This window comes from Orcinus orca, chromosome 7 (genome assembly GCF_937001465.1).
Source record: "Orcinus orca chromosome 7, mOrcOrc1.1, whole genome shotgun sequence".
Classification (NCBI taxonomy): Eukaryota; Metazoa; Chordata; class Mammalia; order Artiodactyla; family Delphinidae; genus Orcinus; species Orcinus orca.
In genome coordinates, this window is record NC_064565.1 from 27,362,366 (window position 1) to 27,377,229 (window position 14,864).

The 14,864-nt window shown below is 37.7% G+C and overlaps 1 protein-coding gene across 2 annotated transcripts in view; it reads right to left on the reverse strand.

The window, feature by feature from the left end:
• Window positions 1-12,835, reverse strand: part of DARS1 (aspartyl-tRNA synthetase 1) — a 67,480-nt gene extending 54,645 nt beyond the window's left edge. Inside the window, exons 1-3 of one of the 2 annotated variants that reach the window (XM_033420327.2) lie at window positions 12,747-12,835; window positions 10,493-10,550; window positions 6,894-6,986 (exon numbers count right to left, since the gene is read on the reverse strand). In XM_033420327.2, the coding sequence (XP_033276218.1) occupies window positions 6,894-6,986; window positions 10,493-10,517 (118 nt within the window). In that variant the 5' untranslated portion in view covers window positions 10,518-10,550; window positions 12,747-12,835. Of the gene's footprint in view, window positions 1-6,893; window positions 6,987-10,492; window positions 10,551-12,556 lie in introns of both variants that reach the window. The other variant, XM_004265448.3, reaches the window with a different exon arrangement.
• Between the last annotated feature and the right edge of the window lie 2,029 nt (window positions 12,836-14,864).

Below are 14,864 nucleotides of genomic sequence, written 5' to 3' on the forward strand. Positions count from 1 at the left end.
TATTGACTATTGTTTCCTGTGCTATACAGTAAATTGTTGTTGTTTATTTTATATATAGTAGTGTGTATCTGTTAATCCCATGCTCCTAATTTATCCCTCCTCTCATTTCCCCTTTAGTAACTGTTAAGTTTGTTTTCTATGTCTGTGAGTCTGTTTCTGTTTTATAAATAAATTCATTTGTATTTTTTTTTAGATTCCACATATAAGTGATATAATATTTGCCTTTCTCTGTCTGACTTCACTTAGTATGATAACCTCTAGGCCCATCCATGTTGCTGCAAATGGCAATACTTTATTCTTTTTTTATGGCTGAGTACTATTTCATTGTGTGTGTGTGTGTGTGTGTGTGTGTGTGTGTGTGTGTGTGTGTGTGTGTATGTATTGATATATATATATGTATTGGCACATCTTCTTTATCCATTCATCTGCTAATGGACACTTACGTTGCTTCCATGTCTTGGCTACTGTAAACAGTACTGCTATGAACATCGGGGTGCATGTATCTTTGCGAATTAGTTTTCATCTTTTCTGGATATATGTCCAGGAGTGGGATTGCTGGATCATAATGTAGCTCTATTTTTCATTTTATATCTTTCTATATATAGGAAGTTAATTTTTACTATAGCTATATATTATTTTTTATTCTAAGAAGCAATTATGTAATTTCTCAGTTTAGCAAAGAGTTCTCACTGCTTAAGTTAGTAAAGGAACTTTATAAGACATGTTAATCATCTGCTACGTATTATTCATCTTTCTTCATGGAACTCCCCAATCAGGAGAGAGTTTATAGAAAAGAAATGAAACTCAATGTTCAAAACAGCTGAATGAATTCACTGCTTTTAGGTATCTTAAATTTAAATCCTTAGCAGTTAAAAATTTGTGTTGCATTTTGAGTCGTTTTTAAAGAGGCAGTTTATTTCTTAAATTTACGCAAGAGGTCTGTTTTAGAAAAATGTAAAGTTGGAAACCTTCCTTTACAGCACCAGGTGCAATCTTTATTTCTAAGCTGAAGAACAAACATGGTAGGTTGCCAGAACAAAAAAGTTTACTCTCATCTCCATTTTGGTGATGGCTCAGTAAGGAAGTAAGCCTTGGTGGGAGAACTAGTTATCAAAGATGCGAGGCAATCTTATGTTTTCATCTCTTCCTACTGTCTTTTAGCTTGCCAAGCTCCTGAATTTATTATTTAGATAATGTACCTTCACTTCCTAATAACCAAGATTAACATTTTCCTTCATCGCTTATGTTAATCAGTTATGGAATAAACAGCAAAGACCTAAATGTTTTAAAGTAGTTTCCATTTGTTATTTTCCCTGAAATATTCTTGTATGGCTATAAGTTGATGTTCTGACCTTTGGTATTAAAAATCCTAAACTATCTGACTACCTAAATAAAGTAGCTATTTTGGAAGTATATGTTAAGTTTTTAGGAAGAATAGTATTGAAATAGAATTATCTTGTGCCAATGACTTCCATGTAGTATGTATAAAATTTGAAAGGAACCGTAGATATTTCAATTACTTTTTCAATATGCTCATAAGCTTTCACAATCGAAAGAAACTAATGTTAAGGTATCATTAAGAGTTAAAAATTTCTCCTTGCTCCTATATAAAACTCTTGATTTTATGGGTGTGAAGCATAAACCTATTGTAAGAAATCTGATTTTTAATCTTTAAAAATGTGTAAAACACTGCCCTTAATTTGAGGAGAAATATACAGATATTTGTTATATAAACAGACTAGGTTTTGTTTTTTTTGCTTAACAGGATTCTAGTTGTCATACTTTTGACACTATGATTTTGACACTTTCATTTCCTTATTCATGGTTTTTTCAGAACTTTGCTTTACTTGAAATTGCCAGCATAGGTTGTCTGTCCAAGTCCAATTTTAATGTGATACTACTTCTGGAGTTAAAACACATGAATGACTCCAAATAAGTCATATTTATTGGTATAATTTTTTCCATGTAAGGAAGAAGGGAGTAGCAGCAATCAGGGTTCTGCAAACTCAAAGATTTTATTCATTTTTTCAGATAATCTTCTTTGGCAGAAATAAAAAACATTGACAATCATTACTGGCAAGAATGTGGAGAAAGTGGTACTGTCACATACTTGTGGGAGTATCATTGAGTATAGCTTTTTTGGAGGGTAATCTGGTATTGGAAAATTTTAATATGCATATGCCCACCCTTCAACCCAGCAATTTCACTTCTAGATATCTATCCTACAGAAACACTGCCTTATGTAGATCTATAACTAATATCATGGAAGTATCTCCAAGAAACACTGTTAACTGAAAATAAAAAAAGTTGCAGAGTAACATGTAAAAATACGGTATCATCTACATAAAATAAGACAAAACACACACAAAACAAAGAACCTTTATGTATTTGTGTGTGTGTGTGTGTGTGTGTGTGTGTGCGTGCACATATGTGCATTAAAAAGAAAGATTTTTGGAAAGACAACGAACAAATTATTAAGAATTAATAGAAAAGGCTGGGACAAAGATAGGCAGTAGAGAAGAAAAAGGAATATAATTTCTGTACTCTGAAAAACTCATGTGAAAATACTTTGTATTACTTGGGTAACTTACAACTTAAACACACATACACATACATACAAACTTAAAAACAAAGTAGAATTTTCCAAGTAAAAATTATGAAAACCAGATTAATGCAAAATTCCAAAAAAAACATATTATTGAAACTTAGCTAAAAGAATACTACCCACACCTTTACCAAATTCAGTTTATTCCAAGAATCCAAAAATGGTTCAATGTTAAGAAATCCATTATTGTAAATCACTAGAATTACATACAGTTGATTCTTGCTATTTGTGGTAGTTATGTTTTATAAAGTCACCAGAACAATAAATTAGCAAATATTGAGCCATTGCTCCTAGGGGAAATATAGGGTGAGGGTTCTGTGAATGTCTGGTTATAATATTTTCATCAGTCCATCAATACACAAATTTGTTCTGTATGTATTTCTGTTTAAAGACACCTTATTTAAAATATATATAGTTGATTCATTAACATAGAACTCACAGCCAACAGCACTATAACTCATGCTTGGACAAAACTTAGCTAACAACTAGTATTTTCTCCATAATGCATATTATGACTCTCTTGCATTTAGGAACACTAGAAAACACTTCAGCACTATGCTTGGGGGCCATTTTAAACAGTCAAATCACCAACAAAAAGCACAAGGCTGTGAAGAACGTGGCATTAAATAGACTGTGAAAAGGACACTTGTTTATGAGAGCTGATACAAGGCAGAGCTTCACTGTTTTTAATCTCAGCTGAAAATGTGTGCACTGGGAGACTCAAATTTCTTACCGCTCTGCTCATGCGAATGTCTGGCATGTCTGTGAATGACAGTGAAATCACTGCAGGTACTGATTTTGGGGTTACAAATACATGTTAGCAAGTAGGTGAATTTGCAAATATACAATCCGTGAATAATGAAGATCAACTGTATTTTAAATTTTTTATTATGTGGAAAATTTCAAACAAACACAAAAGCAAAGAGAATCGTATAATGAATCTCTGTATAAATATATTCAGCATGATTTTTTTTTTCCAGCATGATATTTTGAGGGAAATAATTTCTGGAAAAGGTCTGATAAAATTTAATACCTGCTTCTGATAACAGAAAACTTGGACTAGAAGAAAACTTCTTTTGACCTACTTTTTAAACTTTGGCATTGTTTTGTAATGACATTTTATGCAGAACACCTAAAGTCATGAAATAACTCAGCAGGAATTTATATCTCCACTGTTTAAAAAATTCCTCATTGTGAGAATCCCTGCAATACTGGAGAATCCACTGATTATTGCAGAGAAACAAGAAATAAGATAAACATTTGAAAGAAAAGGACAAAATGATCGTTATTTGTAAATGATATCAACACCTACCTACAATCCTCACGTACCTCAACAGTTATCAATTCATGGCCATTCTTGTTTCAGCTTTGCTCCAATCCACTCATTCCTCAACTTCTGCCCCAATCCACTTATCCCTCAATTCCTGTACTATTTTGAAGCAAACCCCTGCAAACCCTCTATTATTTCATCCATACATAATTCAGTAAGGATCCCTAAGAGAGAAGATCTTTTTAAAAATAATGTTACAACAGTACTATTATTTCAACTGAAAAAAAAAATTTTTTAACACCAAATATCCAGTCAATGTTCAAATATCCAAGTCTCAGTGTCTTTTTTTTTTTACTGTAGATTTAAATTAGGATCCAAATAAGTGATTGGTTGAGAGACATCTTAAATCTGTTTTAATCCATAGGTACCCCCTTCCCTTTCAATTTATTTCTTGAAGAGACCAGGTCGTTTTTGCCTAGTAGTTTACTACTAGACTGTGCTGATTGCACCTCCATTGTCATTTAACATGTTCCTTTGTCTTGTAAATTGCTGGTTATTGCTAAAGGCTTAATGAGATTCAGGAACAATTCTTTGGGCAAGACTACTTCATTGGGTGGTATTGTGTTCTTTCATAAATAGACATAAAATATTTCTGGTTGTCTCTCTATTATGTCGTTAGCAATCACTGATGATCAATGTCTAGATAATTCACTGGGGGCAAAATGATGATGTTCCAATATTCTTCATTTTATTAGCTGGACACTTCTCTAAAGAGACACTTCCCCGTATCTACCATTTGGTTAGCCAGTGATATACAATTCATACAGAAATGATACTTCCACTTTAGTATTTACCAGATTTGAAAATAATGAGCTTGTTCCATTGATGACCAAATAGGTTTTCTGTTTGTTTGCCTTAGCATTATTATAAACTTAGGGATTTAAACATATCTGATGTGTTTCAACTCACTGCAGTTGTCCTTACTCATATTCAAACTGTTCCATTTTTTGGATGAGTGTGAAGGGAAGTATTTTTGGTTCAGGCTTACATGTAGCGGGCATTCTATCTTTTAGTTTGCTAAATAATTATGTTTAGGAAACAAGGTGCCAGTTTGGAGAGCATTCTATCTTTTAATTTGCTAAATAACTATGTTTAGGAAACAAGGTGCCAGTTTGGAGAACAAAGGTTCCTAATCCAATGGGAGAAAGACAAGTAAATGAAGGATTACAGTACAATGTGATTATCTATTGGTCAAATAAATGGCCCAACCTTTCAGGAAGGCAAATCAACTAGCATTCTTCTCAAAGTCCAACAGTATTCATTTATTTGGGGGAGGATACTGGAAGAATAGATAAACTCTTTTTTTTTTTTTTTGCCACGCCATGTGGCTTGTGGGATTTTAGTTCCCTGACCAGGGATTGAACCTGGGCCCTTGGCAGTGAAAGTGCAGAGTCCTGGGACTTCCCCAGTGGTCCAGTGGTTAAGACTCTGCACTCCCAATGCAGAGGGCCCAGGTTCAATCCCTGGTCAGGGAACTAGATCCCACATGCTGCAACTAAAAGATCCCGCACGGCAACAAAGATCCCACGTGCTGCAACTAAGAACTGGCATAGCATGCGTGAAAGAAAGAAAGAAAAGAAAGGAAGGAAGGGAGGGAGGGAGGGAGGGAGGAAGGAAGGAAGGAAGGGAAGAAGAAGAAAAAGAAAAAGAAAAAGAAAGAAGAAAAAGGAAAGTGCAGAGTCCTAACCACTGGACTGCCAGGGAATTCCCGATAAACTCTTAATAGTAGTGATCCTGAGAGAGTAAGATATATATGTATAAAATGTTGGAATTTAAAAAATAATGGGCCTGTATTAATTCTATAATAAATATTTTAAAACACAGAGTAAGAAATGCTGTACCACAGAATGCAGTAAATAGTACAGAAGTAATTAACTCTGCTAGGGAGACAGAAGGTGTCCTAAAAAGCTTCTGAATTCTTTTCATATTCCACCAATTACTATGAGAGTTTGGGCAAGGAGCTTTATCATTCTGAGCCTTAGTCTCCTCATTTATAAAGTGGAATAACAGTGCCTATTCTGCCTACTTCACAAATTTGTGGGGATGATCGAGTGTGAAAAACTGTGTGAAAAGTATAAAGTTATAAACCAATATAAGTGTCACTAATACTTTCAGACAATTTGGAACACTAGGCTAGGACAATTTTCCATAAGGAACTGAGGTTTGTCTAAACTCCCCTAATATTTCTCCTTTGTTGTTAATGCTAAATTCTTAGTACTGTCCAAGAGAACTTTCTACAATGATAAAAATATTTTGTGGGCTTCCCTGGTGGCGCAGTGGTTGAGGGTCCGCCTGCTGATGCAGGGGACATGGGTTCGTGCCCTGGTCTGGGAGGATCCCACATGCTGTGGAGCGGCTGGGCCTGTAAGCCATGGCCGCTGGGCCTGCGCGTCCGGAGCCTCCGCAATGGGAGAGGCCACAGCAGTGAGAGGCCCGCATACTGCCAAAAAAAAAAAAAAAAAAAAAAAAAAAATGTTGTATTTGTCCTTTCTGTCCAATACAGGAGCCACCAGCACTCAAAATACAGCTGGTGACTGAGATATAGAATTTTAATTTTAATTTAAATAGCTAAATGTAGCCAGTGAGTACTAGACAACCCAGTCTTAGCCTTATCTTTCTCCTAACTCTCTCCCTATCTAAATATTACAAATGTAAGAATATTAACAAATGAAAAACTTCTGAAAAAACACTCTTTACTTCAAAAAATTAAACTTTTGAGAGGTGCTAGAAAAGTACCTTAGAGTCTTAGATTTCATCTGAGTTTTAAGGCTAAATTGTTTTTAAGGATGTCTTATAAGAACCTAAAATTAACTAACCATGGACTAATAGTTTATAGTGATTTAAGAAGGAAAACAGGTGTTTTTGTTTTGTTTTTAAAGATTTACTTTGATCTGTGAGAAATCTGCAAAACAAAAAATTCAATTACCAAAAAAGCTGTAATCATTTAATCAATCTTACCTTTAGCTCTGCTTGTATGAACCCTTGCACGCACCCAAACAACTTCATCAGCTTTTTGTACTGTCAAGTCACTAATTCGAACCAAAACTCGATCTGCAGCAAATAAATGAAACAATCTTGTAATTCAGAATTTACAAAGAGATCAAGATCAAAATTATTTTGATTTGATAGCTAGCATAGTACTTGGTATTATCTTAAATGATTCTCAATATCTAGCAACACTTTTTTCTTTTGCTTTTCTTTTTAATTGGTTTATAACATTGGTTTATAACATCACGTAAGTTTCATGTTTATAACATTGTATTTCAACATCTATACACATTACAGCATGCTCACCACCAAAAGTTTACTTTCCATCCATTACAATACAGTTGACCCTGTTACCCATTTCACCCTCCCCCCATGCTCCTTCCCCTCTGGTAACCACTACTCTGCTCTTTATCTATGTGTTTGTTGTTTGGTTTAGTTTGTTCATTTATTTATTTACTTACTTTTACATTCCAAATATGAGTGAAATCATACAGTATTTGTCCTTCTCTGTCTGACTTATTTCACTTAGCATTATACCCTTAAGGTCCATCCATGTTGTTGCGAATGGCAAGATTTCATCTTTTTTTTTATGGCTGAGTAGTACCCATTAAATATATAGACCACATCTTCTATATCTATTAATCTGTTGATAGGCACCTAGGTTGTTTTCATATTTTGGCTATTGTAAATAATGCTGCAGTGAACATAAGGGTGCACATATATTTTCAAATTAGCAAAAGCCTTCTAACTGGCAATCCCCTGACCCCCTAATTCAGTCTACATTGGAGTCAAAGAGATAATTTCAAAATGCAAATCTCCTGAACACTTCAATGACTTATAAAGCCAAATACAGCCTGTGTTGAACTGCCTGTGCCTAAGTGGACATGGTATTTTTGCTTGCCTGCCATAGTATGTAAGTCAGCTAGCCACATGGGGGAATTCTCTGCCAGGCCTGGACAGTCATAGTACCTCGTTCCCCAGGACACACTGACTCATCCAGAGAAGGGCATGTTACTCAAACTGAGCTAATCAAAGTCCTTCTCTGGTACTTAATATACAGATAATGGGAATGAACCTGTCTTCCCTGGGGTCGCTGAGCTGAGATGGTGTAAGCCCAGGGCTGCAGCCACCATCTTTCCTACTACCTGAATTTGCAGGATGAGAGAATGAGGTCAACAGCCTAATGGATGCAAAGCCAAGAAGTAGACAGAAAGCCCCACAGATAATGCTCAAACCTCTAAATCCTATCATGCCTTATGCCATCTCACACTTTGTTTCCTACAGGTATGTGAACCAATAAATTCCCCTTCTGGCTATCGGTGAACCCCAACAATTATGCCCCCCAATGCTAATAACAAAGTACTACATCTATCTAGCATCCCCCAAACAGGAAAACTGTGAAAAACTACGATGTGAAGATAGTGATACAAGGCAATCATGATCCCAAAATGATCCAGAAATTATTCTATTATTGTTCTAAATATGCAATAATTTGAATATTAAAGAAAAAGATATAAGTATTAATTTTAAATATTTTAATAGAAATGATACTACAACATCATGAATGATAAAAGACCACTATTCTCAAGGGTTATGGTGCCTAATTGTAACCAAATTTGTCAGTATGACATGTAGTAAATCCTAGTTACTATAATACTAAAAATACCTTTGTGGGGGATATTATAATGAAATCAAATTATAAATATATTTTACCTACTTTGTCTAAATGTATTTATAATTTGTCTCTTGAAGTAAAGATGTAGCTTAGAGAGACCCTGATTTACAGGAGAATACCATAGATTTCATCACCAAAAGCAAAGAGAGTGAATGAGAAATTTTGAAGCATTAGGCATCACAAGAGGATTTCTGCAAAACTCTGTCCATGGACCTTATGAGTTAAGCCAACTTCCATGTCTGCTGTGTAAACTCAGACAAAACCAAGTGTGAAAGAGAAAAGACAGACAAAGCAATTTTAAAAGACAGATCTGAAAATGCCAAGATTGAAAAAGCAAACGACTTACTAGGCAATCAAAACTCAAAACCAAACAAAACAGAAAAACATAAGTCTAAAAGAATAGACTTATAAATAAGTGGCATGATTATGGTAATTTTAATAGTACTTTGGAAAAGAAAGAGTAATGGCCCTTCTTTCATGTGTCATTCCAATTAATTAGCATAGGGGTTCTCAATCTTTAACATATCCACACATACCTGAGGCGCATGTCACACTCCCACCAGTATGACTGGCCGAGGCAAAGATCAGTGGCAGTAGGGTTTCAGTTTGAAAAACTACTACCTCCTCCATGGTTAAGTCACTGGTATTAGAATGAAAGAATGTGGAGAAATGGAAGCAGACAGGAAAGAAAACTTTATGTTGAACAATGTATTATGATTTTAACAGAGGTAAAACTAAGCACAGAATTTTACTGTTAGTTAATGTAATCAGATTACGTAGGTAGTTTATCCTCCTTTTGGTGGGGAGAGCTTGTAACTGGAAGACTCTAAGTAGTCTGGATTTGCTAGCTAAATAGGAATAGTAATCATGGCAAAGGGTGACTGGGGCTTATGTAAGAGACAAATTCCAATAAGATTTTTTTGCATTAGAGATCAAGGAAGTCCAGTTCAGGAAGACAGTTAAGCCGAAAAGAGTCTCATATGACCCCTCCTGCTTGTTCTGGCAGGGGTAGTCCTCTCCTATACTATATTGCTTGTATCCCATTTTATACTCAATTACTTTACTTCACTATCTTTATCTTTCGAAATGGTTTATTCTTAGCAACCTATTTTGCCCTTTCACTGCACACTTTTCCAACAAAGTTGGGAAGGAAAAGTGGTTTTGTGATCACGCAATAAATTAAATCCAAAAATAACAATTAAATTTGACTTGGGGTATATTATTTTCAAAGCATCAAATTCACAGGCAGGCATCTAAATTAGAAGTACTTAGTGCTTCTAATGGGCCAGAGCTTAAAGGTCTGCAGTTGTACCAAAGTTTGAAAGACATAATTTGGGGTGTCTAACAAAAGAAAAATGATTGTTAAATAGTTGAGTAGGATAACTTTGTTGAAATCGCATATATAAAATAGAAACAAAAGGAAGACAAATGTTTACAAATAGAAAACCTACAGGTCTGAGAGAAACAATTAACAAGTCAATTTCAAAGAAATATAATAAAGTCAAGGAGGAAAGTAAAGGAGGTAGCTTCACAAAGCGTGCAAAAAAGGTTGCATATGATGAAGGCAGCTACTATCTATCTTTTATCTCCTAGGCCAGAGTCAAATCTTTTACATGACTACCTAGGAATACCTTTGTAATATAATTTACCATTTAAAATATACTAAAAATAAATAAATAAAATAAAATAAAATATACTGATTTAACATATTTTCTTCCTTATCGAGATTAGGGACCCTAAATTGACAATGTCTGTGCAGGGTTATGGCATATGCTTGGCATTTAAGCTTTTCAGAACTATGCCTTCAGTTATGTCAACCTTACTTAAAACTTCATAAAGAACTTTCCTGGAATTAAAAAGAAAAAAAAACTTTTTTTATCACGTAACTACTAACCTGGTTTTTCTTGTGATTGTATCATTGAAGATACTCCATATCTTTCTTTTGCATAATCCTACAAAAAACATTTTTACATTATGACTTTTTATTTAAACACTAATAGCATAGTAAACACAGAAATACAAATAACAGAAATAGATGAATTCATTTAAACTTTCAGGACCATTTTATCAATTCAGAGTAGTAGTTTTAAAGTGTGGAAATCTGTCATATCATTTACATATGCACTCCACAGACCCAGCTTCTGGTTAATTTGTTTTGGAGATCACCACTCCTGGATCGATATACCATACAAAATAGCACTCTCAAATAAAATTTACACACATGTACAACACATCTTAACTACTTTCTTCAAAAAGGAGATTATAAACTACTTCAAAGCAGAGTTATAAATTTCCTCTGTGAAGGGAGAAGGATGAGGTACCACAGTTTTATTAACTTCCTATTACAGGAAGAGATGTTCAAAGAGAACAAACATTTAGGGGTAGGCTTTCTGAGTACCAGATGTCCAGTTTTTAGAAATCAGAGATGCTGGATATAAGCTAACTACAACTTTCCTCTTGTAAAACATCATCAAAAAAATTCACCAGCTTCCTGTTTCTAAAAACCATCTTCATGATTTCAGGTTTAAGTGGTTCAACACTGACAGTATGACACCAAAATTCTTGTTACAGATTTTAAGTCAGGAACAGGAGAAAGGAGACCTAGAGTCCAGATTGTTATTAACAAACTATACTTATTAAATTGGTAAGTGGCCTTTTATTTTAATCTTACTTTATCTAGAAAATGATCTCTTAAGATCCTTCTAGCTATAAAGTTATATAACTCTGCCACAATGTCTACCTTATACATAGACCTACACTATCTGCAAAGGTGGTTTATATAACTAATCAGATCAAGAATACACAAAAATGGTTTCCTTAAAATTTACAAGGTAACTTAGGATGTGGATGAAACAATTAGTTTCTGTCACTACAGCTATTTGTTGGAATCCTCTCCTTTAGATTTGGAAGATATTAGATTTTGTGTTTATACCAAAACAAACCAGACAACATGTTAAGGTGTTTAATGAAGTTTTTTCATTTTTTTGCGAAATAAAAAAAATACACCTTAAAGACGAAGATAACTCCAGCCCTAACAGAAAGATACAGTCACACAATGTAGCAGGAGGGCAGCATAAATAGGTTACAGCAGGTGAACAGAAAAAAGGGGGTCGCTTATTAGTACTGTTCATATTTCAGCATCCCTTATTCCATCTAATGTTCTTAAAATGGCCTTACGCAGTTTATCACAAATTCATATTTCCTCAAAAGAAAAATAAGGAGCCAGGTAGTGATCCCAATTTCACTAAGAGCACACATAACTTGTAGAATGGTTTCAAACTTTCACTTCCGAAAAGCACTGAAGGACCGCAGGGTATTATGAATTACATAGATGATTTTGGGTCACATCATCTCAAAGACTTCAAACGCATTCTCTGCAAACTTCCCTACCTACCTTACTTGGGTTACTTAGGGGAAGAAAGAAAATAAAAATGACAAGTGTTCTTTAAAGCTGTCACATGGAAAATGGTCATTAAAACATGCTGGCAGATCGTTTTACGAAGTACTGTCATTACTTGAAAAACATTAGCAACACGAGGGCAGAGCAAAAATCGATTACTAGTGGACATTAAAAATTTCCGGGGAAGAGATGGATTACTCGAAGGACGTGCCTAACTCAGGGAGGTTAAATGTCACCCCGCCGCTCCTACTTCCGGGGCAGTTGGTACTTTACGGCGCCCCCCCGCCATCCCCCAGTCCCGGGACACGCTTCCTGCAGGCCAGGTCTCCCAGGGGCCCCAGTGAGAAATGCGATCCGGAGTGGGTCTGGCCACGCTGCTCGGACAAGGGCCCTGGAGGCCCGGTGAGGGCTCTGGGCGCCCGGATCCCAGGCTCGCGGCCTGCACGCAAAGTGCTGACAGGGATCCAGAGGCTAGGGCCCCGCTCACCATACTCCCTCCCTCAGCGCGGTCTGGCCCAGGGGTCTGTCCTCCCAGGCCCAAGGAAGGAGGAAACCCACTTCCGCCGCGTCCATGATCTCCCGCGGCTTCTCCTGACTCTTGCGGCAGGCGCTGGCGCTGGGCATCTGGGCAACTGGACTACGCAGCGAACGCCGCCGTCCCTCGCAGGCTTCCGTAGAGCAGGCCAAAGGGGATTCTCCCTCCCGCAGAGTCAGAACCCTCCCTGCCCTCCCGTTTCGGCACACGCACTCGGAATCCTTGTGGAGGGTCGGCTCCGGAAAGATCGCGAGAACCGCAGTTCTCTCGAGATCCCGGAGTGCTGTAAAGCGGACGGCTGCGCGCCCACGTCTCTCTTCTTTCCCCGCCCCTACGGGTGTTTGCCTGGAGTTAAGAGGGAATCCCCGGGAATTATAGTCTCGCGGGATTGACTCTGAGGCAACGGGTCCCACGGTACCAGGAGGCGCGCCCTTGTAAGCCTTCACTTTTCAGCCCTGTCATACCTGCGAAGTCTACTGTGTTGTCTTTCAGCCCTATTATTTACTCCTCCGTGCTTTAAGAGCGGCTTGTTCACTAAAACATCCACCCATGCTCAGAACTCGACTTTTCCTCCCTTGAACTTCTCCGCCTTCAAGACTCCCCAGTGACAGTGTAGCTGCCTGGACTCATGGCAGACCTCGTCGCAAAAAGCTGCTATGTACTGGGACACAGGAGTGCTGAGTTATAGGCAGTTGGCTTGCTAAGGTAGGTTTGGGTACTGGTACCCAAGTGATAGGTGTAAACACAATGGCGGAAACCCACACATAATTGCTCTGATTGCCTGGACCTGTTGCACAGTTAGAGGCGATGCAAAATGTTGGTTGTCCAATGGATGAATCTCCCCAAGTTAGGCTTAAAAAAAAAATTGCCATCCATGAGCCTCTTATTGCAACTAAAAGTAATTTGGGGGCTTGGTTAAATACTATTTGCTATGCTTCTTTGCACTTTGTCAAGTTTTAACTATACTAGTAGTCTTAGCCTGGCACAAAGTGGCACACTTTATACTTGTTCAGGAGTGCAGATAGAGCCTAGTGCAAATGAAAGGGCTCTGGAGGCTACTGCATTCAGGTCCTGGGATACAATAGTGAGAAGACAGGCATGGTCCCTGTACTTGTGTAGCTTATCATCTAATTGCAGGTATGAAGTAGAGGTACCAAGTGCTATGAAAGTTTCTTTTAGGGCATTCACCTCAGGCTTCTCTGAGGAAGTGATGCTTCATCTAAACTCTAAAGTAGGAGTAGGGGTCAGCCAAATGAAGAGGGGCCTAAAGAATATTTAAGCCAGAGGGAGTTAGGGAGAGAAAGGCCATGGCTCAGTTTTGGATGTAGTGCATATGAGATGCCCTTGAGACCTTCAAGGGGAGAATATCCAGGTGACCTCTGGCTTTGTGGGATCTGGAGCATAGAAGAGAGGTCTGGGTTCCAGATAAAGATGGGCAAGACACTGGCGGGTAGGTGGTAGTTGAAGCCCTGGACTAGGAAAGAGAATGTTCTAAGAAGAGAGTGTTAACATTGTCAACTGCTGCCTAGACCTTAAGTAAGATGATGACTGAAAAATAGTTGGATTTAGCAACATAGACGTCATTGGTGTTCTTAGTAAACACTTCATGGTGAAGTGATGGGATCAGAATGGGCTGAAAAGTGAGTGAAAGTGAAGAAATAAAAGTAAAAGGAATATAGCAAACCTTTATATAGTGCTTACTGTGCCAAGCACTGTTGTCGGTGTTTCACATATATCAATACTAACTCATTTAATGCTTACACCAGAGAGATGATATTATAATCTTTTTGCATATGGGGAAATTGAGGCAGAGGGAGGTGAAGTAACTTGCCCATGGTCGCAGAGCCATTAAACAATGTGTTTCAGATCAAGTAGTGTGGTGCCAGGATCCATGTTCTTAACCACTATACCTCAATGCTTTTCCTCTCTTCAGGAGATAATGAGAAGATTGGATGAGAGGGGAAGGAATAGTATAGGTTGTAGCTAATGGGGAATAAGTCAAGTGAAGCTTTTTGTAAGAGAAGACTTGAGTGCATTTAAAATTAATGGGGGGGGGGCGGGGCTTCCCTGGTGGCGCAGTGGTTGAGAGTCCGCCTCCCAAAGCAGGGGACACAGGTTCGTGTCCCGGTCCGGGAAGATCCCACATGCCGCGGAGCGGCTGGGCCCGTGAGCCATGGCCACTGAGCCTGCGCGTCCGGAGCCTGTGCTCCGCAACGGGAGAGGCCACAACAGTGAGAGGCCTGCGTACCGCACAAAACAAAACAAAACAACTAATGGGGGAACTTCCCTGGAGGTGCAGTGGTTAAGACCTCTCCTTCCAATGCAGGGGGT